The sequence below is a fragment of the Eurosta solidaginis genome, chromosome 2 (genome assembly GCF_040869045.1).
Source record: "Eurosta solidaginis isolate ZX-2024a chromosome 2, ASM4086904v1, whole genome shotgun sequence".
In the NCBI taxonomy this organism is placed as follows: Eukaryota; Metazoa; Arthropoda; class Insecta; order Diptera; family Tephritidae; genus Eurosta; species Eurosta solidaginis.
Genome location: NC_090320.1, coordinates 152,726,885 through 152,753,903, shown reverse-complemented (window position 1 = coordinate 152,753,903; position 27,019 = coordinate 152,726,885). Strand labels below are relative to the sequence as shown.

Here is a 27,019-nt window from a genome sequence, read left to right as displayed (position 1 = left end):
ATGTAATCAAAAATAATCATTTAATTGTATTAATTATGTAATTTACATAATCAAAATTAATTGACATTAATCAAATAATTATTTTAATTATGTAATTAAAAATAATCAAAATGAATTAAAACAATCAAATAATTATGTTTATCACTCCATAAGACAAACGAAAAAATAATTAAAAATAGTCATCATTAATTATGCAATTAAAAATAACTAATTAATTAATTACAATTTTTTAATGAAAATAATTAATTAATAATCATTAAAAGGGCATACCTAGTGGCACTTAATCATTAAACAATTGGCTGAGGAAAACTCATTAAAATTAATAATCATAAAAATTGTGAATCATTATTTAACAGGTCTGTGTGGAACCTACGCCTCTAACACCCATCTCCCTATGGACCGCCCCTGTTGAAACAGCCAGTTTCCTTGGACTCCCGTTAAAGGATTTTGATGACAATTTGTGAGTGGTTGTGCCCATTGAATGGGCGAAGCACTGTTATAGCATTTTCAGGTCAAATGAAACTTTTTTCATTTCAAATAAAGCTTTTTTCATTTCAAATGAACGTTTTTTCATTTTAAATGAAACTTTTTTCATTTTAAATGAAACTTTTTTCATTTCAAATGAAACTTTTTTCAAGTCAAATTAAACCATACTACTAATGTAATTGTCAATATATTTATATCGTACTTTATAACACTATTTATCAAATTTTTCTTTAATACAACTATTTCTAATTAGCCACATTGAAGGCAAAAATTTTGCTTAAATTTTCTTTGTGAATTTAAGCTGCAGTTAAGGTCGGCTTAGTTTAACCTTGCCTTTTGATCGTTTCAATTTTTTAATAGATAAAGTAGCAGGGTTATACGCTAGGCAATTTATATACTACAGTTTAACCACCCACTGAAAATAAGCACCTATATTTTTTGCTTGTATCTACTCCTCTTATATATAAAGCACATTCTTCTTCTACATATACTTCGTTAATAACGTAGGAATAAAGCAACGTAGAGAACAAAGAGAAGGAACCAAAGCATGATGTGAGCGTATTTCCTATTCACTGTCTGACACCAACTAACACATCGGTTGAATCCTCTGTATTATGCTTTTCTCTTTGACCAACGTCTTACCAAACAACATAGAACGATAGCAGGGTATTGAGAGAAACATTACTTTTACCAACTATATAGTAGAGCATGTGGACTGTGGAGAGATCTTTTTTAACTATGCTAAAAAGTGATCTTTTCTACTCTATGGCGCAGTTACATTGCACTTCACTGTTGTTGTTGTTGTAGCAATGCTCGCCCCACCTAATAGCCGCGCGACCTATCACAAATTGTCATCAATATCCTCTAACGGGAGTCCAAGGAAGCTTGCCGTTTCAACAGGGGTGGACCATAAGGAAAGGGGTGTTAGAGGCGTTGGTTCCACATTACAATTAAAGAGATGGTTGGTGTCATGTGGGGACACATTGCAAGCGGGGCATACATTTTGTATGTCGGGGTTGATTCTGGATAGGTAAGAGTTTAACCTGTTACAGTATCCAGAACGAAGTTGAGCAAGAGTGACACGCGTTTCCCTGGGGAGTATGCGTTCCTCTTCCGCGAGTTCTGGATATTTTTCTTCAAGTACTGGATTCACCGGGCAATTCCCGACATAAAGGTCCGACGCCTGTCTATGGAGTTCACCAAGGACCTGCTTGTGTTTTTTCGCTTCATACGGCTGGGTTCTCAGGTGCCGTATTTCCTCAAAATGCTTACGGAGATGACTTTTTAGGCCCCTAGGCGGTGCTGGTTCGTCAATCAGATGTCTGTTGGGATGCCCAGGTTTCTGGGTATTCAACAGAAACTGTTTGGTCAGCATCTCATTTCTCTCCCTGATGGGGAGTATTCTCGCCTCATTATGCAGATGGTGTTCTGGGGACATAAGAAGACAGCCGGTGGCGATTCTGAGAGCAGTATTTTGGCAGGCCTGTAGTTTCTTCCAGTGGGTAGTTTTTAGGCTTGGCGACCATATGGGTGACGCGTAGCACGTAATCGGCTGGCTAATTGCTTTGTATGTGGTCATGAGCGTTTCTTTATCTTTTCCCCAGGTACTGCCAGCAAGGGATTTGAGGATTTTATCACGGCTCTGAATTCTCGGAACAATTGCGGTTGCGTGCGCACCAAAATGTAGATCCTGATCAAACGTCACACCCAAGATTTTGGGGTGTAGGACAGTCGGTAGCGTAGTGCCATCGACGTGGATGTTCAATATGCACTTCACTCGTTTGGTCCTTTGAAAACATATATATTTGTTTTTATTCCATTATTTTTCATTGTATATTGTATTTAAATGTAATACTTAGAATATATATATTGGAATGGGTCAATTTATTAACCGATATCGCGCCATCGATTTTTCGATAGGATTTGGGGTCAGGAAAAAAGTTTCACTACGCATATCCAAAAAAATAATTTTCGAGCCGGCGAAATTTCGTTTTTTTTTTTTCCTTTTTTTTGGCTTTGATTTTTAAGGGTTTTTTCATGACCTATTAAAAAAATTTTCATATGTATACCCTGTCCGACCCAAAAACGTCCGTTAAGAACGTTGATATATATGAAAATTATACAATCAAATGAAAATTGTAGTGTTTATAGTGTTTAATGTGACAAAGTGTACCACAAATCGATGGTACCGATTTTCTATGTAATTAATGGTGTAATTTTTGTAAATTTTATTTATTTTTCATTTGTAATTTTGTCAACCGCCACATCTAAAAATATTACGCCCCTGATGATGCAAAGGAAATTTGGCGAAACGTTGGGCCGTAAGGTGGAATAAATTTTGTTTCTATTCGCACTACAACGGAATAGATCAGAATAGTTTAAAGGAAACTTAATCTCCGAAAATTTTTTTAGTAGGTCATGAAAAAACCCTTAAAAATCAAAGTCAAAAAAAGTAAAAAAAAAATGAAATTTCGCAGGCTCGAAAATTATTTTTTTTCGGTATTCATAGGGAAACCTTTTTTCCTGACCCCAAATCCCATCGAAAAGTCGATGGCGCCATATCGGTTAATAAAATAATAAATGGAATAAAAACAAATATAAATGTTTTCAAAGGCCCAAACGAGTGAAGTGCAATGTAACTGCGCCATAGAGTAGAAAAGATCACTTTTTACGGTTATGTTTTGCAGCATAGTTAAAAAAGATCTCTCCACAGTCCACATGCTCTATATAGTTGGTAAAAGTAATGTTTCTCTCAATACCTTGCTATCGTTCTATGTTGTTTGGTAAGACGTTGGTCAAAGAGAAAAGAATAATACAGAGCATTCAACCTATGTGTTAGTTGGTGTCAGACAGTGAATAGGAAATACGCTCACATCATGCTCTTTGGTCCCTTCTCTTTGTTCTCTACGTTGCTTTATTCCTACGTTATTAACGAAGTATATGTAGAAGAAGAATGTGCTTTATATATAAGAGGAGTAGATACAAATAAAAAATATAGGTGATCATTTTCAGTGGGTGGTTAAACTGTAGTATATAAGTTGCCTAGCGTATAACACTGCTACTTTATCTATTAAAAAATTTAAACGATCAAAAGGCAAGGTTAAACTAAGCCGACTTTAACTGCAGATTAAATTCACAAAGAAAATTTAATCAAAAATTTTGCCTTCAATGTGGCTAATTAGAAATAGTTGTATTAAAGAAAAATTTGATAAATAGCGTTATAAAGTACGATATAAATATATTGACAATTACCTTAGTAGTATGGTTTCATTTGACTTGAAAAAAGTTTCATTTGAAATGAAAAAAGGGTAATAGTCTAGTTGAGGGGTCGACTGCTAATACGCTACCAAAAATATCGAGAGAGGTGTCAAACGCCGCGTCTTGACATCAGTATTTATAATGCGAAGGCGGAAAATAAAATATTTAACTCGTTGAAAAGATATTAACGAAACTCCGAAAAAAGACCCGCGGGTACCTCCGAAACCGCGGGTGCGATCCATAGTATTTTTGCGCAGAACACCTTTCTGCGTTGGCGGCCTTCAGCCGCGCTTATAAAAGATAAGGTAAAAGTCTAGTTGTTGTTGTTGTTGTAGCTGTGCTTCGCCCCACCTAACAGCCGCGACCGATCACAAATTGTCATCAATATCCTCTAACGGTAGTCCAAGGAAACTTTCTGTTTCAACAGGGGTGGACCATAATAAAAGGGGTGTTAGAGGCGGTGGTTCCACATTACAATTAAAGAGATGGTTGGTGTCATGTGGGGATACATTGCAAGCGGGGCATACATTTTGTATGTCGGGGTTGATTCTGGATAGGTGAGAGTTTAACCTGTTACAGTATCCAGAACGAAGTTGAGCAAGAGTGACACGCGTTTCCCTGGAGAGTATGCGTTCCTCTTCCACAAGTTTTGGGAACTTTTCTTTGAGTACTGGATTCACCGGGCAATTCCTGACATAAAGGTCCGACGCCTGTTTGTGGAGTTCACCAAGGACCTGCTTGTGTTTTTTTTCTTCATAGGTTCTCAGGTGCCTTATTTCCTCAAAATGCTTACGGAAATGACTCCTTAAGCCCCTAGGCGGTGTTGGCTCATCAATCAGATGTCTGTTTGGATGCCCAGGTTTCTGGGTATTCAACAGGAACTGTAAAAGTCTAGTTGAGGGGTCGACTGCTAATACGCTACCAAAAATATCGAGATATATAACTTCAACTGCAAATATCTCGTGACAGAGATAAAATTTTTCTTTTCCGCCTTCGGATTATTGTTCTCGAGATTAATATGCGTCTTTTGACACCTCTCTCGATATTTTTGGTAGCGTATTAGCAGTCGACCCCCCAACTAGACGCTTCCCAAGGCAGTTCTATGTACCAGAGCGACTCGGGATTTTTCCCGACCAAGGACTGTCATTATAAGTGTAACCCCATTTAATTTGTTGCGTCCCTCCCACAAATTGTCATCCTCCCAGCAGCTCTTTGCAGCAGGACTGCTCCATATTCTCTTGCTCCGGGAAGGTATCGAATCCAATCCGGGTCCGTCTCCTGACCCCGGTCCTGAGAAATGGTTTTGCTGCATCTGCCGGAATTTTTTAGGACGGTCATACTCTGTTCAGTGTGTCTCGTGCAAGGGATGGTTGCATCGGACAGGTTGCTCTGGGCTTGATCCCAAAATCCGACGTCCACGTAACTTTTATAATTCTTTTGTGGCTCCTTGCTGTTCACGCCCAAGGGCGCCCCGTAGTCTACGCCTAAGCGCCCCCCCCCCCACTACCTTCTAGCAGCCCCGCTACTCAGCAAGCCACAACAAGTACCCGCTGCTGCTCGCGCCCACGGCGCCAACAACTCAAACAGCTGCTACCACTCATAACTACTATCTTCGTAGTAGAGTCGGTAACAATGCTGATCATCAGCCCCTGCCCCCGTCTTCTCCCCCCCCCCCCCCCCTCTTTTCCGTCAGCAATCGTGCAGGTCAGGGAAACAGACTCTTTGTCCCTACCTCTATTTGCACCGTTTGCCAACACAGAATATATATGTTTGCGACATCCGCCCAATGTAGCTCCTGCCTTGGGTGGTGCCACTTCCCTAGATGTTCTGGTCTCCTCGACAGCAACCCCCCGACGGGTTTCATCGCGCCATGTTGCCAGGTCGCAAACCCAAATCATCCGGGTACCCCAATGCTTGCCCAAGGACCCCCAGTCCTAGGGCCACAACAGCAATTGCGTCCTGGCCTTCCACAACCCAGGCGTAGTCACCCGTCACTTACCCCCAGAGTGGCGACGTCTCCCCCTATGCACTTCGGAATTCTGGAGTTAAACTGTAATAGACTAACTGGGAAGATTACGGAGATAGAAGATTTCATGAAGCGGCACAACATCCGCATTTCTGCGATTCAAGAGACTAAACTCACAGCAAGATCTGCATTGCATACCTGCTCTGGGTATAATGTCCACAGAAAAGATCGCGAGAGCGGAAATGGAGGCGGCCGCGCGTTTATCATACACCACTCCGTGCAATATTATATATTTGATCCTGGCATCGACCGCAGGGACAATGTCTTAGAACGTCAAAGCCTATCTGTCCTGTCAGGCGATGCAAACCTAAAAAGCATCACCATCTACATCCCTCCCGCCACCTGCAATCGCATTATCTTAGGCGATTTCAATGCCCATCACGATCTATGGCATTCAAATTTGCGGGCGGACCGTAGGGGTGAGATGTTGGCGGATCAAATAGAAGAAGCGATGTTCTGCACAATAAACGGAGACGCCCCCACACGGATGGTAGGAAGCTGTCACAGTTCCCCAGATATCTCAATCGTGACCGCAGAACTCGTAAACTGCGTCAACTGGCAGCCGATGGTAACATTGGCATCCGACCACCTGCCTATACTTATTTCGCTCGAGCGTACCGCCGACTTCATCGTCACCGAAAAACGCACTTTCATAAACTTCAAAAAAAGGAAAGTGGGAAGAATATAAATCTTTTACAGACAACCTCTTTGCTGCCCTCCCTATCCCGACTGATGCCAGCCAAGGGGAGCGTGCCTTCCGCAAGGTCATTGAATCCGCCTCGGCACGTTTCATTCCCGCCGGGAGAATTCCCGAAATTCGGCCCACTTCCCGGCGGAGGCCGCTAACCTAGCGAGAGAACGTGACCTTATAAGACAAATTGATCCAGGCGACCCCCAAATAAGGGATATAAACCAACGCATCAGATTGCTTGTGGATGAACACAAGCGGGCGAAATGGGAGGAGCATCTAAGAGGTTGTAACCTGTCTACCGGTGTGGGTAAACTTTGGTCCACCGTAAAGTCCCTATCGATTCCGACTAAGCACAAAGACAAAGTTGCCATCGCCTTTGGCGACAAAGTGCTGTCGGATGCGAAAAAAATGTGCGAGCGCTTTCTGCCGACAATATATTATGCATTCTACGGTCGACAAAGATAGACGGAGGGCCAACAGACATGCACATAAACACATATTCAGCGCGTCACCAATCACGATCACCGCTAAAGAGGTTGAGGACGTCATTGGTCGCGCTAAACCATCCAAAGCAGTGGGCCCAGACGGCATAGCCATGCCGATGCTTAAAAGCCTAGGAAAAGAGGGTTTCAAATATTTAGCGCATGTCTTCAGCCTGTCTTTTTCCACCTTTGTCATACCCGAGAAATGGAAAATGGCCAAGGTGGTCCCGCTACTAAAGCCTGGGAAACCAGCTAACATAGAAGAGTCGTACCGTCCAATATATCTCCTATCGCCAGTGGCAAAGACGCTTGAAGCCATTTTACTCCCTTATTTCCAAGCAAATTTGCAGCTAGCCTCTCATCAGCATGGCTTCAGAAAACTCCATAGCACTACCACCACTCTAAATGCCTTTAGCACCCAGATAAACTGCGGATTAAATCAAAACCCCCACCATAGAACAGTATTCGTAGCGCTAGACCTATCAAAAGCTTTTGTGATACGGTCAACCATGGCTCGTTACTGCAAGACCTAACCCTAGCGGATTAGGGGATCAGAATATACCCGCGGTAGGTATGTCTGTCGTAAGAGGCGACTAAAATACCAGATTCAAGGGGCTGTGTAGCGCAACCATTCAGGTTGCCAGCGCAATATATAGCTTCTCCAAACCCAATTGTCAACCTCACCTATCCGCGGCGAACCCTGTTTCACTAACAGACGAGGCTCTGGCGACCCCAAGCTCTACATGGAACTTGGGGGTGAAGAGGGGGAATGGCCTGAAGGTTTAATGTGGCCACATAAATCGTTCCCGAGATGGTCGGGCTAGCACTTTAATGGTGCTGTGGTACCGGAGCGTACCGGATCTGTATCCGGCAAAGGACCATCACATCGATAACACTCCCCAAAGCCTTCGGGGAGCAACCTTATCGCTACAACAACAACAACTGCAAGACCTGGAAGGGTCTACCCTTCCCCCATGTCTTAAAAGGTGGACCGCAAATTATCTGGGTGGTCGGCAGGCATCGGTGCAATTTAGAAACGAAACATCAAAACCAAGGAGAATTAAACAAGGGGTGCCACAGGGTGGTGTCCTATCCCCACTTTTGTTTAATTTCTACATATCTAAGCTACCTTCACCACCGGAAGGAGTCACAATCGTTTCCTACGCCGATGACTGCACAATAATGGCCACAGGCCCAGGCCCAAAGATCGATGAGCTATGCAATAAAATAAACGGCTACCTCCCTGACCTCTCCAGTTTTTTCGCCTCGCGAAACCTGGCATTATCACCGACTAAATCTTCCGCGACCCTATTTACAACATGGACGTCCCAAATGTCGACCATTTTGAACATCCAAGTCGATGGCACTACGCTACCGACTGTCCTACACCCCAAAATCTTGGGTGTGATGTTTGATCAGGATCTACATTTTGGTGAGCACGCAGCCGCAATTGTTCCGAGAATTCATAGCCGTAATAAAATCTTCAAATCCCTCGCTGGCAGTACCTGGGGAAAAGATAAAGAAACGATCATGACTACATACAAAGCAATCAGCCAGCCGATTACGTGCTACGCGTCACCCATATGGTCGCCAAGCCTAAAAATTACCCACTGGAAGAAGCTACAGGCCTGCCAAAATACTGCTCTCAGAATTGCCACGGGCTGTCTCCTTATGTCCCCAGAACACCATTTGCATAATGAGGCGAGAATATCCCCATCAGGGAGAGAAATGAGATGCTGACCAAACAGTTCCTGTTGAATACCCAGAAACCTGAGCATCCCAACAGACATCTGATTGATGAACTAGCACCGCCTAGGGGCTTAAGGAGTCACAACCGAGGAACGCATAATCCCCAGGGAAACGCGTGTCACTCTTGCTCAACTTCGTTCTGGATACTGTAACAGGTTAAACTCTTACCTATCCAGAATCAACCCCGACATACAAAATGTATGCCCCGCCTGCAATGTGTCCCTACATCACACCAACCATATCTTTAATTGTAATGTGGAACCAACGCCTCTAACACCCCTTTCCTTATGGTCCACCCCTGATCGGTCGCGGCTGTTAGGTGGGGCGAATCACTGCTACAACAACAACAACCCCTCAACTAGACTTTTGCCGAAAAAAGTTTCATTTAAAATGAAAAAACGTTCATTTAATAAAAAAAAAAAGTTTCATTTAAAATGAAAAAAGTTTAATTTAAAATGAAAAAAGGTTCATTTGAAATGAAAAAGATTCATTTGAAATGAAAAAAGTTTCATTTGAAATGAAAAATGTTTCATTTGACCTGAAAATGCTATAATACAACATCACCAACAACAACATTTCATTAGAAATGTCGTATGGAATGAAAAGGCGTTTTATGGCACACGATATTTTTAATGTCTAAAGAATCCGAAAGCGGAAAAAAAATTTCCGTTTTGGATTCGTCGTCCTGGGTCCATAACGCGTCTTTTGACTCCACGCCCGATATTTTTGAGAGTTTTAGCAGTAGTGAGCTAAAGTAAAGAAATATCGTAATCCCAAATGGCGGGTTTAGACCTAGAATTGAATTTTACGTATACTATTACCGGCAGCGTTTTGCAGAAAGGTGTTTCAACTTTTCAAAATGAGTAGTAAAAATATATATTTTCCTTTTCTTTATTTACTAAATGGTGGTAAGGTAATATTTATATTTGTTTTTTTTTTTGTTGATGTGGCAGCACAGCTTTGTAATGTCATCAATAAAATATATATAAATGTGCATGTTGCTACAAAAGCGCGATTGATTTAATAAAAACATTTATAATAAGTAAAAACAATGCAAATATGAATAATATAAATATATAATATATATAAATGAATAGTAAGGTAATAGTCTAGTTGTTGTTGTTGTTGGTACGCTCCGGTACCACAGCACCATTAAGGTACTAGCCCGACCATCTCGGGAACGATTTATGTGGCCACATTAAACCTTCAGGCCATCCCCTCCCTCCCCACCCCAAGTTCCATGAGGAGCTTGGGGTCGCCAGAGCCTCGTCTGTTAGTGAAACAGGATTCGCCGCGGATAGGTGAGGTTGACAATTGGGTTTGGAGAAGCTATATATTGCGCTGGCAACCTGAAGGGTTGCGCTACACACCCCTTGAATCTGGTATTTTAGTCGCCTCTTACGACAGGCATACCTACCGCGGGTATATTCTGACCCCCTTACCCGCAGGGAGGGGGGGGGGTAATAGTCTAGTTGAGGGGTCGACTGCTAATACGCTACCAAAAATATCGAGAGAGGTGTCAAACGACGCGTCTTGCCATCAGTATTAATAAACGGCATTCAAAAGATATTAAAGAAAAACCGAAAAAAGAACCGTGGGTACATCCGAAACCGGGGGTCGGATCCATAGTATTTTTGCGCAGAACTCCTTTCAGCGTTGGCGGCCTTCGGCCGCGCTTATAAAAAATAACCCTGGGCTACGCCATGCCAAGTCCGGGTGTGTGGCTACCGCCACGGTGATGCACAATTTTTTTTGTGGGTACCAACAAAACAACAACCACATGGAAATCGCCAACTTCAACGGCAAATATCTCCGGACAGAGATAAAATTTTTCTTTTCCGCCTTCGAATTATTGTTCTCGAGATTAATACGCGTCTTTTGACACCTCACTCGATATTTTTGGTAGCGTATTAGCAGTCGACCCCTCAACTAGACTATTACCTACGGGTAATAGTCTAGTTGAGGGGTCGACTGCTAATACGCTACGAAAAATATCGAGAGTGGTGTCAAACGACGCGTCTTGACAACAGTATTAATAATCCGAAGGCGAAAAATAAAAATTTAAACGCGTTCAAAAGATATTAACGAAAAACCCGAAAAAAGCCCCACGGGTACCTCCGAAACCGGGGGTCGGATCCATAGTATTTTTGCGCAGAACTCCTTTCTGCGTTGGCGGCCTTCGGCCGTGCTTATAAAAAATAACCCTGGGCTACGCCATGCCAAGTCCGGGTGTGTGGTGTAACCGTGGCTACCGCCACGGTGATGCACATTTTTTTTGTGGGAATGAACACAACAACAACCACATGGAAATCGCCATCATATTAGCAGTCGACCCCTCAACTAGACTATTACCGTAACCTTTTATATGATTTCGGGTAAAAGTCTAGTTGAGGGGTCGACTGCTAATACGCTTCCAAAAATATCGAGAGAGTTGTCGAACGACGCGTCTTGACATCGGTATTTGTTTAGGCCACAGGCCAAAATATATCTCCCCCGTAGGCGGAAAATAAAAATTTTAACTCGTTCAAAAGATATTAACGAAAAAAGACCCGTGTGTACCTCCGAAATGGGGGTGGGATCCATAGTATTTTTGCGCAGAACACCTTTCTGCGTTGGCGGCTTCCGCTTTCGGATTCTTGATCTAGACGTGAATACGCGTCGTTTGATACCTCACTCGAAAATTTTGGCCCAAATTTGGGTGGGTACCGTAAACTGCACTATTACCAAAATAACCCTGGGCTACGCCATGCCAAGTCCGGGTGTGTGGTATAACCGTGGCTACCGCCACGGTGATGCACAATTTTTTTGGGGCATACGAACACAACAACCACATGGAAATCGCCAACTTCAACTGCAAATATCTCCGGAGAGATAAATTTTTTTTTTCCGCCATCGGATTATTGTTCTCGAGATTAATACGCGTCTTTTGACACCTCTCTCGATATTTTTGGTAGCGTATTAGCAGTCGACCTCTCAACTAGACTATTACCAAGGTTACTTTCTAGTTAGATAATAGTCCCATCTTTGAGGTTATAAATGCTGACTTTTTAAAATAAAGTTTCTGAAAAATATTACACAAAGACCAAACTGTTACCATGTCACCTTTAAAATAACTACTTAACGCTTGAAATCTTAAATGTTTACCTTATTATTGAGCATTCTTATTACAGACATTGTATTTAAATAAGAATTTTTAAAGCGCCTTCTCAAAATAAATGTATTCTTTTCAGTCGATGGAAAGACGACCTATCACTAAAACAATCACCAATTTACTCCCACAGAGAAATTGACGTCGCCCCAAACAACGGAAGTGTATGACCAATTATATATAATAACACTATGATTTTAAATCGTTTGAGACGTCTTAGGACTGCAAAACTATAGATGGTACTACATACAAAATCGATATAGTATCGATGATAGGATAAGGCAGCGAGTATCAGCAATTTGTAAACATCCCTACGTCCCGAGAAAAGTTGACAAAGTCATAACCATATTTTTAGTTATCCATATCAAATTGGCATCAGTTACTGACCGTTTTTTTTACACGCGTATACGTTTACGTTTGCACATAAAAAACGCTTATGCTCGCTTAGATAATGCATAGGAGACCCATCTAGCGGCAGTGGTTAAATAGCTAGCTACAGAACAGAGTGTACCTAAAATCGGAGACCCAAACCTCTGGTGGCCATAATGGGTAACATATAGCTGAATCAGTTGCGATGAATAGTGGACACACATAGAATACATAGAATTAGTGTATATGGTGAAACAAAGACACATATTTCAGTTACATCTGAGTATAATGCGTATTGGAAATTAGTAGTCCAAATTTTATGCGTAGCAATTTCAGAGGTGTATTTAATGTTTGACGCTTAGCAGTTCATATAAAGTTTAAGCGTAAACGTCTACAGGTGTAAAAAAAACACAGCTAATATTAAACAAACGCTGGTCGAAGTCTTTATATTTTTTCTTTCGTTTTCGATAGACTCGCCTCCTGCTGAAAATTGCTACAGTTTTGTTCCTGTTCTTGTCTGTTCGTTTTTTATTTTATTTAAAAATTAAATATATTAGGGTGTATTCCAAACGCACTTCGAATGGCGTTGTCACACTTCGATAGAATTATTTGTTCGGGCTTCACCTAATTTGATGATATTATATAAGTTAAAGGATCCTTGCACTAAAAAAAAATTAAAGGGCCAACATGCCCTGGAATAAAGTGAAGCAAGGGTTAAGGTTCATGCACATTATACGACTCGACATGTAGCGACAAAATATTCTTTGCATGTATTCTTACGGAGCCATGCACCCTAGCGACAGTCGCACTATGGCCCCTATCAAAGAGTATATATTTGTTAAGAGGCGTCACTCGATACTTTGTTGTTGCCAAAGCAACCCTGTCATGTCGAATGTGATTCTCAAGGAAGTTTTGTTTAGTTTTTTTTAATTGAATCCTATATAGTTATGCGGTAAAGTGACTTTGCATAATTACGATTTTTGGAAAGAGAATTAATTAATTAATTTAATACAATCAATAAAATAAACACAAATACCCCACGAAAATATATAGAAGGCGTTTTTATAAATACATCTGATAAAAAAAACCAACGACTACCTTGAGAAAACATCGAGTAATTTGCTTTGGCAACAACAAAATTATCGAGTGACGCCTCTTGACAAATATATACTCTTTGCCCCTATTATGAGACAAATTCGATCTTCGACTGTGATCGAAAGAGTTGATCTAACGAATTTTCATTCGGTATTATGACACTCATTCGATCAAGACTAGTGTCATTCTTCGATAATTCGATAAATTCATCCGTTCGGAAAAGCACATTCCCATCATCTGTCAAATAAAATAAAAGCAAAATTATTTATTATGAAGAAAAAGGCTTAAGTACTGCAACTAGCCAGAAGTATAAAACGCTGAAATGAATTTCAACGCGTAATTTAAGCTTTCTAAACATTGTAACTTTCTAAACATATTGTTACATGTGTTAAAAAGTTCATAATGACCATAGAAGCGTTCATGGCCTTGCTATCCAGTGAAGATGAATGGCTGCAACAATGCACAAGAGCCAAGTCTATTCCAACCTTTTTGAAATTGGCAACCATTCTCAGATTTTGCGCTAGGGATTGTCTCAACTGAGAATCGGGTACGAGAATGCACTCGGAAGTTTTTCCACCTGATCCTTTCTGCAAGTTCCATTTGTTATAAACGGATTTAGTCTAATTTTTTAAACCAATCTTCCAAGCGGTTATTTTGAATTCACGACCTTGGACCTATATGTAGGGTTCTTAAATTATATTGACTCAATTATTTTTATTTAACTTTGTTATTATGTTACTTTGAACTTCCTAATTTTAATTGGTTTTACTACATTTACATTTTCAATAATTGATTTTTCAAAAATTTTCATTATTATTCAATTTTGCATTATGAAAATATAACATTTTCTTTTAATAATTTTTGTGTGGATATTAATTTTAATAAAATAAAGCATCCTACAATATATACGATTAATACAAATAGTTTAAAATTACTATTAGGTAGCAAAAAAGTAGAAGATAAACACAAAAAACTTACGTTTCAAACTATTTTCTTCTATTCGATACAGCGTCGACAACAAATTTCTATTCGCTTCAAAATTAGTACACAACGAAAATTTCGACAGAGATTAGATGTCATAATACCAATTTCAAATTCGATTTTCGATGTTCGATAGCCAGCGAAGATCGAAGATCGAAAAATGCTCATAATAGGGGCTTATGGCTTCTTTTTAAGTTTTTCTTTGCAAAAATCATAACTTTTGAACTATTGAAGATATTTTAAAGATTTATACTGCACCTGAAAGCTAATTATTTAGACTTTGGACAGTTTAAAATACAGATTGCCAGAATTACAGGGTGCTTCACAATAATTCGACAAAATTGAAAAATTGTAGAAAAAAAAATTTTAAAAACCTGGAGGAAAAACTTTGAAATTTTTTTTGTGAGGATGTATTTGAACATGAAATCAGATAAGCTTATGATTTGTATGAAGGGGTGTGGTTCTACCCATTTATGATTTTAAAAGGTTTATCTTAAGAGCAAGGTTATCAATCTCCACCAAACTTGATGGACGCATTACTTCTTTTAAGATTTTATATTCTTATAAAAGTGAAATGTGTACGCTAGGGGATAAGTATATATACATTGCTTGAAAATTCATTGAATAAATTTACTTCATTATTATGAAAAATTCAAAAACCAAATATTTTCTTAATACTTGACTAAGAAAGCAACTAACAGTTTTATCATAATAACCGCTTTACCAATTTTATTGATTTCTATAAAATTTATTACTCTTCTGATAGCCAAATCCTAAGCTTTAAAATAAATATACATAAAGTGTGATTCAAAACTCATCTTAAAATTTGATAAATCTTAAAAAGATGTAAAAACGAAAATTATATGATTATAATTACTAAATGAAATAACTGTATTATTTATAATAAATAATAAACTTGTATTTATTGATTTCTGTTTTTTTTTTTTCAATAAAATAACAAAACCAAGTACTAAATAATTTTTTTGTTGTGATAGCAAAATGTGGATCGTTTATTTAATCTTAACGTAGTCTTCGTCACTTGAAAATATATCTAACAGAGCTATAGGTGTCTGTAAGATTTCTGTGTGATCTAACAGGCCTCGTGGATGATATGACTGGTTCAGAAGAGATGACCAACCTGTTGAAAAGGTCCTCGTTTTGCCTAATGTTGCATAACTGACTGTTGGGGTAAGGCGGAGGTGGCACTTGGCATGCTGGCAAGCCCCTGCTAGCTCGTCGGGTGGGGTGAGTTTTCGCTCACCCGCCTTACCTACAGTTATACAAACAAGAGAGGGGTTCATGCCTGAAATCTATGAAAAGAAAAGGAAAGCTGGAAGAAAAGGTCTGTCCGTGTCAGGTGGAGTCATCCCTCCCCTTCTGCGTAAAACCTTGACGCAGCCTTGGGCGTTGCACTGACTCCGGAAATTTAGCAACGCCCCCTTAGCCTGACATTTGTCTGTACGTTACGGTCCCATGTCCCTAGCCTGTCTAGTCTGTCACAGTCGCCTCACACCCACGTCCCCTACATTGCACTCGTGCAACACCCACACCAATTTAAAGTGTTTAGCCGCTCATTCTGAGATAAGCTCAACCCATCTAACTAATGAACACGATAGTATGAATTTCTTCGTAAAACGTTATAAAACTCTTTATTAGCTAGTTATACTAAAATAATTCTCAAAGCAATTCAAAACTTCCCTGGTATCGAATTTTCTTTAAGACGAATGGTTTGAAACTAATTCTATCTAATTATATGTATAATAAAAAAATATAAATGATGAAGATAAGGTTGCTAAATTGAAGATAATAGAGAAAAGGAAGTGGAAGCTGGGTTGTAAAATTGCCGCGAAAAGCACGTTACGTAATTCAAAGAAAATCAAGACATCGAAAGTCAGAAAGATCAGTTTGTTTAATGGCAGAATTGAGAATGAAAAACAGAAAATTAAAAACCGATGGAAAATCAAAAGTAAAAAAACTTTAAATTGAAAACTATTGAATAAAAAAATAAAAAGGATGTTACGTAAAAAGAAAATTGGACCGTGCACCAAAAACTTAACTTGAAAATTACCGAATAAAAATGTGAAACTTTAGCGTACAAAAATTAAACTTGAAAATTAATTAATGCTAATAATGCTGTCGTTATCGGACCGCCACTGTATCCCAATAACTCCTTAGCCTCTGCTGGCTTCCAGCAGGTTTGTTTACAATCTGATATATACGTATGTTTGTATTTAAACTATTTACGTAGGTAGTTAATAACTTATAACTCTAGCACTTACCGATCAATTCCGCGACGGAGGCGCCTGCGTCGAAGAGAGAGCGTGGATGCAAAGAACGTACATATACATCTACCTACAAACCTATGCTGGAAAGTGTTCCAGCCTACAATGGGAGGTATGAAGGCCAATAACTTAGTATGGAATGTTATTCGGCTTGCAAATCTCACTTAAATAATCGTAAGAATAGGCAATAGCCCGGCTTTAGGTCGTGGGTCGAGGCCACACGTTAGGCGTTTGAAGGTAGCTTTAGCACAGACTGCGCTTTGAATTTTTCTTTACGCCCACGCTCCATGTGGCATGCAACATCGGCGGCTGCGAGCCTGTAGCGGCAGCCTGTGGGTTAATGCGATGGTAAGGATGTTCAAACATTTACGCATGTATCTGTGTGCATATACCAGCATTGCTACGTTTACATGTGTTACATGTAACTGGTAGGAAGCAAACACTTGGATAGATGTTCGAACATGTATCTGTTAGTATGCGTGAAGTTAGTTCGTGAAAGTTTATATCTGTCGTTTCCCGCCAAAATAGGATTGTATGTATTGGTGTCTTTCGTTCTTGAGTGAAAGTGGTGAGAAAGAAAGGCTTTTGATTTATGGGGTACGACCGCCAAACGATTGCAGAGAATGTCTCAAAAGAAAAGTTGACTTAAGTGAGTGCGGAAGCAAGTTTTAATTGTACATACTTTTTTGCGAAAAAAAAAAGTTCGCGATCTTTTTTCATAAAACCGTGCTAGCGTTAGCGGAATCCCAAGGAGGAACCGGGATTCCATACCCTGCTTGACAACAGCCCCAGGTGAGTCCAGTGAAACCCCTTTCCCCAGTCCATGGTGCATGTGGACTAATAGTGAAAATAAATTTAAAAAAAAATGTTAAAAGTGCTAATTAACTTAAATAAAATTACATACATACAATCAATAAAATTCAGTGAAATAAATGAAATTGTATACAAAGATAAAATTAAGTAAAAAATAAAATAAAATAATGAAAGTTAAAAATAAAATAAAATTAAAATAAATTAAATAAAATTATAAAATAAAATAAAATATAAAACTAATTAAAATAACTAAAATTACATACATAAATAAATAAAGCCAGATATTTAATAAAAATCTGTTGGATAAGATCAAGTAAAATAATTAAAACCAAATGAATAAATAAAATGACATAAATAGGTAAAATGAAATAAGTAGATAAAAGTCAATAGATATAATAAGTTCACATGCACCCTAATGTGTCTTTCTCTGCCGCCATGATCCCAGTCCCTAATATTCTTCCTCTCTACACCTCTAGATTGCTGTGCAAAATTTAAGCTGTCCACCATCACAAGCCACAAACGCAAAAATAAAGCGGGGTAGTATTTATCATCAAGAAGCCTGCCACATCTGCACCACCATCAGGAGTTATAAACGCTCAAAAAAAAGAGGGGTAGTATCTAGTATCAAGGAAGGGGAAGCATACAGACGGTGCCAGGCTATACGTTAAAGGAGTAGAGAGACATCTTGACGCTCCTGTCCTGGCACCGCGATCATAAATAGGAGCATAGCAACAACTAATTGGAGGATAGCTGCAGACGCAACTAATTGGAGGAGAGAGGCAAAAGGGAGCAGTAATTCGTGCGACGCTGCCGGAATTTATATTTGCTTTTTTATATATATTTCATTTTGATTTTTTTGAGTGGTTAGAGATGTTTTTTTTTCGATTAGTTAATTTTAATCACTATTTAGTTATATTGAGTTTGTTTAATTTGAATTTTAAATTTGGCTTTGCTGAGGTTAATTTAGCTCAATTCGAGCTCTTATCCGACTTCTTTGGGGAGTTTTTTTGTACTTTTTTACGAATTTATATTTTCTTAAATTTTTATAATTGTTAACATTTCTACTCTTACGCTTCGTTTTATTACCCCTCTTCATTTATTTTATATCTTTTCAACATTTCCCTTTTCACTTATCTACCTATTATTTCCTTAGCTTCTTTTCTATCTTTGTACATTTATCTTTTCCGTGTGTCCTGCTTCTTTCTATTAAATACCTAATTTTTAAGCTTTCAGCTTCTCCCTGAGTTTGCCACTTTTTCGATTTGTCTTTTTGCATTCAAAGATTGCCATTTTCTTTTCACCTTCCTAACATTTTTTTTTTTTAACTTTTTGGCGTTGTTTGCTTTTTAGCACGTTTTGCTTTTTTTTCTTTTCCAATTAGCGCATTTTTCTTTGTTAGTTTTCACTTCAATTGTTGTTTTCGGTTTTTTTTTTTGCGCTTTTATTTCTGCTCACGTAGAGCTATTAGAAATTTTGAGTTCACACATAGTTTTTAGGGAAAGATTTTGTACTTCGCAGCAATAATTTTATTAGTTCATTTTAGTTTTTTTATATTATTTTCTTTTCGTCAGGATTATTGCGGAAAAATAGCCAACTTAGTAACGAGCCTTTGATTCGGACCGCGACCACGGATCCGAATAACATTCCATACTAAGTTATTGGCCCTCATACCTCCCATTGTAGGCTGGTTTGTAGGTAGATGTATATGTACGTTCTTTGCAGCCACGCTCTCTCTTCGACGCAGGCGCCTCCGTCGCGGAATTGATCGGTAAGTGCTAGAGTTATAAGTTATTAACTACCTACGTAAATAGTTTAAATACAAACATACGTATATATCAAATTGTAAACAAACCTGCTGGAAGCCAGCAGAGGCTAAGGAGTTATTGGAATACAGTGGCGGTCCGATAACGACAGCATTATTAGCATTTATTAATTTTCAAGTTTAATTTTTGTACGCTAAAGTTTCACATTTTTATTCGGTAATTTTCAAGTTAAGTTTTTGGTGCACGCTCCAATTTTCCTTTTTACGTAACATCCTTTTTATTTTTTTATTCAATAGTTTTCAATTTTAAGTTTTTTTACTTTTGATTTTCCATCGGTTTTTAATTTTCTGTTTTTCATTCTCAATTCTGCCATTAAACAAACTGATCTTTCTGGCTTTCGATGTCTTGATTTTCTTTGAATTACGTAACGTGCTTTTCGCGGCAATTTTAAAACCCAGCTTCCACTTCCTTTTCTCTATTATCTTCAATTTAGCAACCTTATCTTCATCATTTATATTTTTTTATTATACATATAATTCGATAGAATTAGTTTCAAACCATTAGTCTTAAGGAAAATTCGATACCAGGGAAGTTTTGAATTGGTTTGAGCATTATTTTAGTATAACTAGCTAATAGAGAGTTTTATAACGTTTTACAAAGAAATTCATACTATCGTGTTCATTAGTTAGATGGGTTGAGCTTATCTCAGAATGAGCGGCTAAACACTTTAAATTGGTGTGGGTGTTGCACGAGTGCAATGTAGGGGACGTGGGTGTGAGGCGACTGTGACAGACTAGACAGGCTAGGGACATGGGACCGTAACGTACAGACAAATGTCAGGCTAAGGGGGCGTTGCTAAAGTTCCGGAGTCAGTGCAACGCCCAAGGCTGCGTCAAGGTTTTACGCAGAAGGGGAGGGATGGCTCCACCTGACACGGACAGACCTTTTCTTCCAGCTTTCCTTTTCTTTTCATAGATTTCAGGCATGAACCTCTCTCTTGTTTGTATAACTGTAGGTAAGGCGGGTGAGCGAAAACTCACCCCACCCGACGAGCTAGCAGGGGCTTGCCAGCATGCCAAGTGCCACCTCCGCCTTACCCCAACAGTCAGTTATGCAACAATGGCGCCCAACGAATAGCCCAGTTTAGTTTTTTGTTTTGGTTTCCAATTTCTCATTTTTCATACTGGTTTCAGTTTTCGACTTTTTTTGCAATTTCCTTTTCTTTACGCCTTTCATAACTTTTAATTCTCTATTCCATTTATATTTTTTGTAATTCCTCCTCTATTTTGTTTCCTTCATACTCTTCTTTATTTCTTTGACCGGACAGGCGACCGTTGTAGTGGCAGCATCGCTTGGACAAGTCCGATACGATTTGTGCCACTACAACAAATACAAGGGGCGATACTTAGCTTACCGTAGGAGTTCCTTATGAGAGTTGCAACGCTTGAGTAAGTGGGATTCTACGGTAATGCTAGTATGATAGGAGGTAGACGTTTTCGGTTGCAGGCCACTGTTCCAGCTGCCGTGCAAATAGTTCAGCACTGTTTGCACGTGAGGCCTACAGTGCGCCTGCGCCACAGATAATCCAACAGAGTATGGCAGCCAAGCTTAAGGCCAAGGCCTCTCGACTTGATGTGCAATACTCGACTGACATGACCTGTAGGGGAGACGTAGCTGACTTGGACTTAGACAAATTACGGACGGACAGCTCACATCCATTATGACCTTGCTGAGGTGCAACACCAGCACACACCATGCATTTTAATATATATTCATTCTTTATTGAAATCGAATAGAAACTTTGTACAAGTTACAACTACAACAAAAAAAAAAATATATATATATATATACATATATAAGCAAAGAAAATCGAATTGAAGTAAAATCATATGTACATATGTATTACTTACTTTTAATTACACGTTACGTTGGCCTAAAACCCAAGCGTATACATATACATATGTCTACTCATTTTTAAATTTTTTCTTAAACAATCACCATTTGAATGTTTAGATTTTTTTTCTGAATTTCTTTTATTTATTACCTAGCCTGAGCGGTTGATTTATTATTTTATTAGTTCTTGATGAGAATTTTTAACTTTTTTATTTTTTGAAATACCAATTAAAATTTTTGGATATTTCTTGTCTTTCTTTTTATTATATACATCCATATATTTACCTCATACTTACCCAGACATGCATATATATTTACATACTGTTTTTAACGTTATCCTTTCATCTTGTTGATATTAGCATTTTTTTTTTGAATATTTAGATTTTTTAAATCACCTTTTGAATTCTGGAATCTTTTTTTTTAGATTTTAAGTTAATCATTTATTTTCATTTTTTTTATTTTTTTACTTTATTCCCTTCGTTCTTTTTGGGACAAATTTTTTTCCCTTGAGTTTACGTTCCGAATTAATTTGGAAGCTTTGAAGTCGGAGTTGAATTCTTATTAGTTTATTTTATTTTATTTTTGAGTTTTATACCTTCTTTTGGAGTTTTGAAATTTTCTTACCTACATACGGAGTTCGGTCTTTGTTGTTTTTTTTATATACTGTCTTAGATTCGCAATATCTTGGGTGTTGAATTTTAGGCTAACCCTCAGTGGGCTTATTTTTTTAGGTTTGATATTTCTTTTTGTCATAACGTTTTTCTTTGTATTCACGTTTTTGGTTTACCTGCCTAATTTTTGAATTTTCGAAGTTTTTCATTTTTTGCAATAACCTGCAGTTTAAATAAATATCTGTTACGTTTGTTCTTCTCCGCTTCGGTTGTTGTTCTGGTTGGGTTGACCTCAACCATTCCTCTTTTGTTCTGAGGATGCATAAAGCTAAGGTAAATCTGTTTGACGACTTAATCCCCATAGGTCAAAAAAAAAAAAAAGTTTTCCTATCCTGTTCCTTGTCGTGTATGGAGGAGGAGGACGCACCCGAACGAGTTGCTGGTGGATTGTGGTTATTCAACAAGAACCAGAGGATCACAAGGAGTGTGAGCAGAGCGCTGCAGAACTACACTAACTAGTGAGATTTTGCAAGCCTTAGTACTTCTATATCTTTTGTAGTCCTTGTTTTTGGATTCTTGAGCTTCTTCAGACAATTCTCCTAATGGTAAACACTGGTATTCTATTAAATCTTTTCCATGGGCCAAAATTTTATATACCGTTGGTGTGAGCTTTTTCTCGGGATACTTTTGAATCAGCAGCTCTGCAGTTTTCGATGCATATTCTCCAAATTTAGGTCCATTAACTTTTTCATGGCAATATAAAATATTTTTATTGTATACATATGTTTTTTGTTTACACTTGCGGTACATGAAATTGTTTATATTCGCGGGAGTTTTTGATTTATCTTTATTTATATTTTTCGCTCTTTTGTTTTTACTAAAATTATGTTGTCATAATTTCTGTTCAGTCGATCATACATATCCATATGTGTAAGTCGTATTTTTGCTACGAAAATGTATGTTTAAAAATGTTAATTGTTTTCTTTTCGTAGATTCTTGATGATGACTTCAGATTGAAGTCGAAATATCGAAAAATAAATATATTTTGAATACTACTAAAAAAGAAGTTTTATTCAATAATCTGGCCTAAAGCTCAATCAAAATTATCAAGCAATATAAAATATTTAAAATTACTCCCAATCGTTTGACAATATTTCTATCGACTCCAGTAATGCGAGCAGTCATTTCGTCGTGCTCAAAAAATCTTCTTGAGGAGTTTCCATCATTTGTGTTGCCATATCTACATTTATTCTTTGTTTATATGTGCTTTGTCCTGATGATCCAACACAGCCTCATTTATTTATCAACGTTAGCCTTTTTGGCAGTGATTTCAACTTTTCTTCAGAAAAACTTTTCAAGAGTCGCATAGGCGTATGATCCATTAAGATTTGGAGCTCAACTTCAGCTGATACTTCGGTTATTTTGGCTCTTGGAGGAACTGCTTATTTCTTGGCTTAAGTGATTTGTTTGTATTCAGGGAAAAGATCGACATTATGTTGCAATAATGACTCACGCAATATATTATATTTATCCTTCGATAATCCGAGATCTATAAACAGCGCCAAAGACTCTTCAGGAGTGTATATCCTAGGTAGCGCATTTGGGGGTGTGGGAATGCTGTTTTTGATCCTTCCCACTCGCACTGGACTTGCTAACGGAACTGGTCCTTTGATATGAGACTTGGTGATTTCTTCGTCCTTTTTATATCTAATAGCCAATGCTTCTGAATGATGAGTCGTGGCGATAGTTCTAGTATAATCTGACAGCTTCCTTTTCCTTGTGTAGGTCGAACATTCTTCTATGGGTTTTGCTGGTCTTCCTCTAGTTCGATTAGTTGACGTGCTAGGCATTTATTCGTCGAAAAAACTTTTACCAGCTAGCCAGCTTTCATGCTCACTTATAAATCTTGAAGTAGAACGACCGACTGCTTGCCATTTTCTTTGTATTGGAATGTAGAGGAAGCCAATTTTTTCTTTCAAGTCTTCATATTCTTTATTGCATGCTTCATTTGGAAAGTCTGTCATAATAGCCTCAACGAACTCCGCTTTTGTCTTTGAATCTTTGAACAACTCAAATAGTTTGGAGTTTTCTAGAGACATTCTAAAATTTGCCATCGAGAATATCTTAATAAAAAAATATGTGAACTATATTTAGGGTTTTTTATATTTTTTTTTTATATTAACCATTGCTTTATATACTCAAATAATGGAAATGATTTCCAGGTATATTATGCAGCTTGTAACCGAAAAATTTGGTTTTATTAATAAATTCCAACAACAAAAGTGACCGTACTGAATTCGCCTTCTTCTTACCTATACCTGCTCAGGCGGTATTTATACCCAAGGTTGCTTCACTTTATTTGGTGTAAAAAGTTAAATCGCAGCTGGACGCTGGTAGACTTTATGAATTCAGGTAGCTGAATATTTAGCAAATACCTACTGTAAATTTCCCGGAGACCTTTTTTTTTATTTTCCATCAAAGTTCGAAAAAGATCCTAAAAATAGTTTTTTCGAAAAATAGGTAGATCTGACAACTTTTATAAAAAAACAAAACAAATTTTGTGTTTTGCTTCAACCTAGAATTAAATATCCTTTCGTTATATTACAAGAAAGCAGCAGCAGGCCGTTTTGTTTAGAGACAAAACAATTTTTAATACAACAAAAAAGAACAAAAAACACAAATTTTTCCAAGTGTTAAAAATTAATCAACTTTGAGCGGCTCTACCTCCTAAAATATCATTTTCTGTGGTAGTAGTGCAGTTTATGGTACCCACCGAAATTTGGGCCAAAATTTTTGAGTGTGGTATCAAAAGACGCGAATTCACGTCTAGATTAAGAATCCGAAAGCGGAAGTTGACCTTTTTTTACTCGTTTAAAAGTTATCCGCGAAAAACAGGTTTGTCTGATACATATTGTTCCCGCACGTTTACAATCTTTTAAGCGCACACATCACTTTACTTTTTATATTTAGTATATTAACATAATCTAACTTGCATGAACTAACGAAAAAATTATGTAAAATTTCACTAATTTACTTATAAATATCAAAACAAATATTGCAACATATTTCTGTCGAAATGAAAACACATGAAAGTGAACAGTGTTGCCAGCACAGCAACGCTGGTGATTACTTTTGTAGTTCTCTTTTAGGATTAATACAAGGCGGCGGCAGCTCAACATAAATTTAAATAAACATACAATTACATTATTTTTGTAATTTACTGAATATGTTGCAATTTAATATATTAAAATAGAAGAGAAAACGTCTTCAATTTATCGAAAAAAAGAGATGCTGGCAAATATTTGGAATTTTCATTTTGGAACAAGTGCAGAATACATAGATTTGTCAAAAAAAAAAAATAAATAAATAAAAAATCGGACTTTATAGAGATTTTATGCTGATTCCAACGGTATATTTCTTTTTTGGTGCAAATGAAAGGTTTGGGGTATTCCATGTCAAAAGACGAAATTATGAATTTTTCAAATCAAAATATTTCCGAAACTAGTGGATGGATTTAAAACATTAGAAAATCTAAAAATAACTTATAAAAGTACCTTTCAACTGATGTATATATATCTTTAACTTTTCTAGTTTTTATTTACCACAAATTTGAAAAAGCTCTTTTTTGCATTCATGAACGAACTGATATTACCTTATAACTCTTGTTTATTGTTATGTTAGCTGATCCAACACCGGCTGCGCTATGCACAGTAATTCTGCGTAGAACACCTTTCTGCATGGGCTACGCCATGCCAAGTTCGGGTGTGTGGTATAACCGTGGCTACCGTGATGTCCTTCTGCGCAGTACACCCTTTTGCGCAGGAGGCCTTCGGCCGCACTTTAAAAAAATAACCCTTAGCCGATCCAACACCGGCTACGCCATGCACAGTAATTCTGCGTAGAACACCTTTAAAAAAGTGGCTTCGTCCTACGGTGATTCAGGCGTTTTCTATTCACCTAATTCACTTTCCCCGTGTTCCATCATCTGTGCCACAAAAAAAAAAAAATCCATTTGGAGAAACTCTTCAGAGGATATTGACTGGCCCCATCGGAATACAGTCTTTTTACAGCTGATATTTTAACAGTGTTGGACGGAATATAAGTATAGGACCCGAGTGGTTGAGAATAGTCTCTCTGCCTATTTGCACTGCATTGGTAAAAAATTGAAATTGTTTTGGTTGAATTCTATTTTACTTGAGCAGATTTGTATTCAAAGTTAATTTCCTTGCTATCAAAAAAGCTACAACTACCTATAGAGCTTACATTAAATGACTGTACTTACAAACTATTGTGTTTACAAGAATATTTTTCTTAGAAAATAGGATATTGCTATTGCAATTTGCAAACTCACAAACCAGTAAAGATACAGTATTTGACCATATACCGCTAGGAAGAATATATAGAGGAAATTAAGATCTTTCATAACCCTGCAAAAACGCTCCACGTCATTTGACTAGTCATTTTACCGTCATTGTGCGGTCACGCCCCTTGTTAAATTTTAATCACGTTTGTTCTGGCGTCGGTAACTTTTTTACACTTCTTTCCCATTTCGTACCGATTAGCAGCCACATGAATAAAATATCTACCAAAAAAATAGAATTTTCAATATTTATTTTTAATTATAATAACCAAACATAACATATAATATAAAAATTTATTTAAAACATATTAGATTTAGTCATTTTCTTCCAAAAAAAGGATATTATATATGAGGCGTCTAGATGCAAATCCAGATATTTAAAATTATCAAAATAATATTCAAATTGCGACAATATTGCATCGTCTAGCCAACATTCTAAAAACCCTTATTAAAAATTCATATCAATTTTAAAAATTTCAGCTTTTTTGTGCTTTTCTAAGTTTTACATATTGTTACGAATATTAGCAACACTAAGGGGTACTGTCATATCTAAGCCGATGCTAAGAGTGACTTATATGCACATCCATAAATCAATCATTATGTATCTACATAAACGTATCAATCATTATGTCAACACATATGTACGTACACGCAGCGGAGAAGCAACGCACAAACACATGCAGATATCTTATCTGAGATGCTCCCAAAAGTATGCAATTGTAATTTTGGAAGTGTCGCTCACAAATACACGCGCATATGAGAAGCTAAACACGTGCATCTGTAGTTATAATTTTATAGCAGTAAGTAAGTAAATTCTGGAAGCGCCTGGAAGATGCAACGAGGAAATCACAGAGAATAAAAGGCAGCAACAGTAGAGGCGCGACAATCAGTTTGATTTAAGACGCTATCTGGCGAGCACAGCTGTTGAAGAATGAAATCATTTGCTTTTTGAAATTAGAGCTTTTCTACAATCAGTATTTCAAAATTTTTTCTTCATACGAAAATTATGCTT

General features: G+C 37.7%; 1 protein-coding gene across 2 annotated transcripts in view; it reads right to left on the bottom strand.

Annotated features, from left to right (window-relative positions):
- mAcon1 (Mitochondrial aconitase 1) overlaps positions 1-12,079 on the bottom strand; it is a 182,101-nt gene extending 170,022 nt beyond the window's left edge. For both annotated transcript variants that reach the window (XM_067766339.1, XM_067766340.1), the window contains exon 1: positions 11,837-12,079. In XM_067766339.1, coding sequence (XP_067622440.1) covers positions 11,837-11,866 — 30 coding nt within the window. In that variant the 5' untranslated portion in view covers positions 11,867-12,079. The remainder of the gene's footprint in view (positions 1-11,836) is intronic.
- Positions 12,080-27,019: the final 14,940 nt, after the last annotated feature.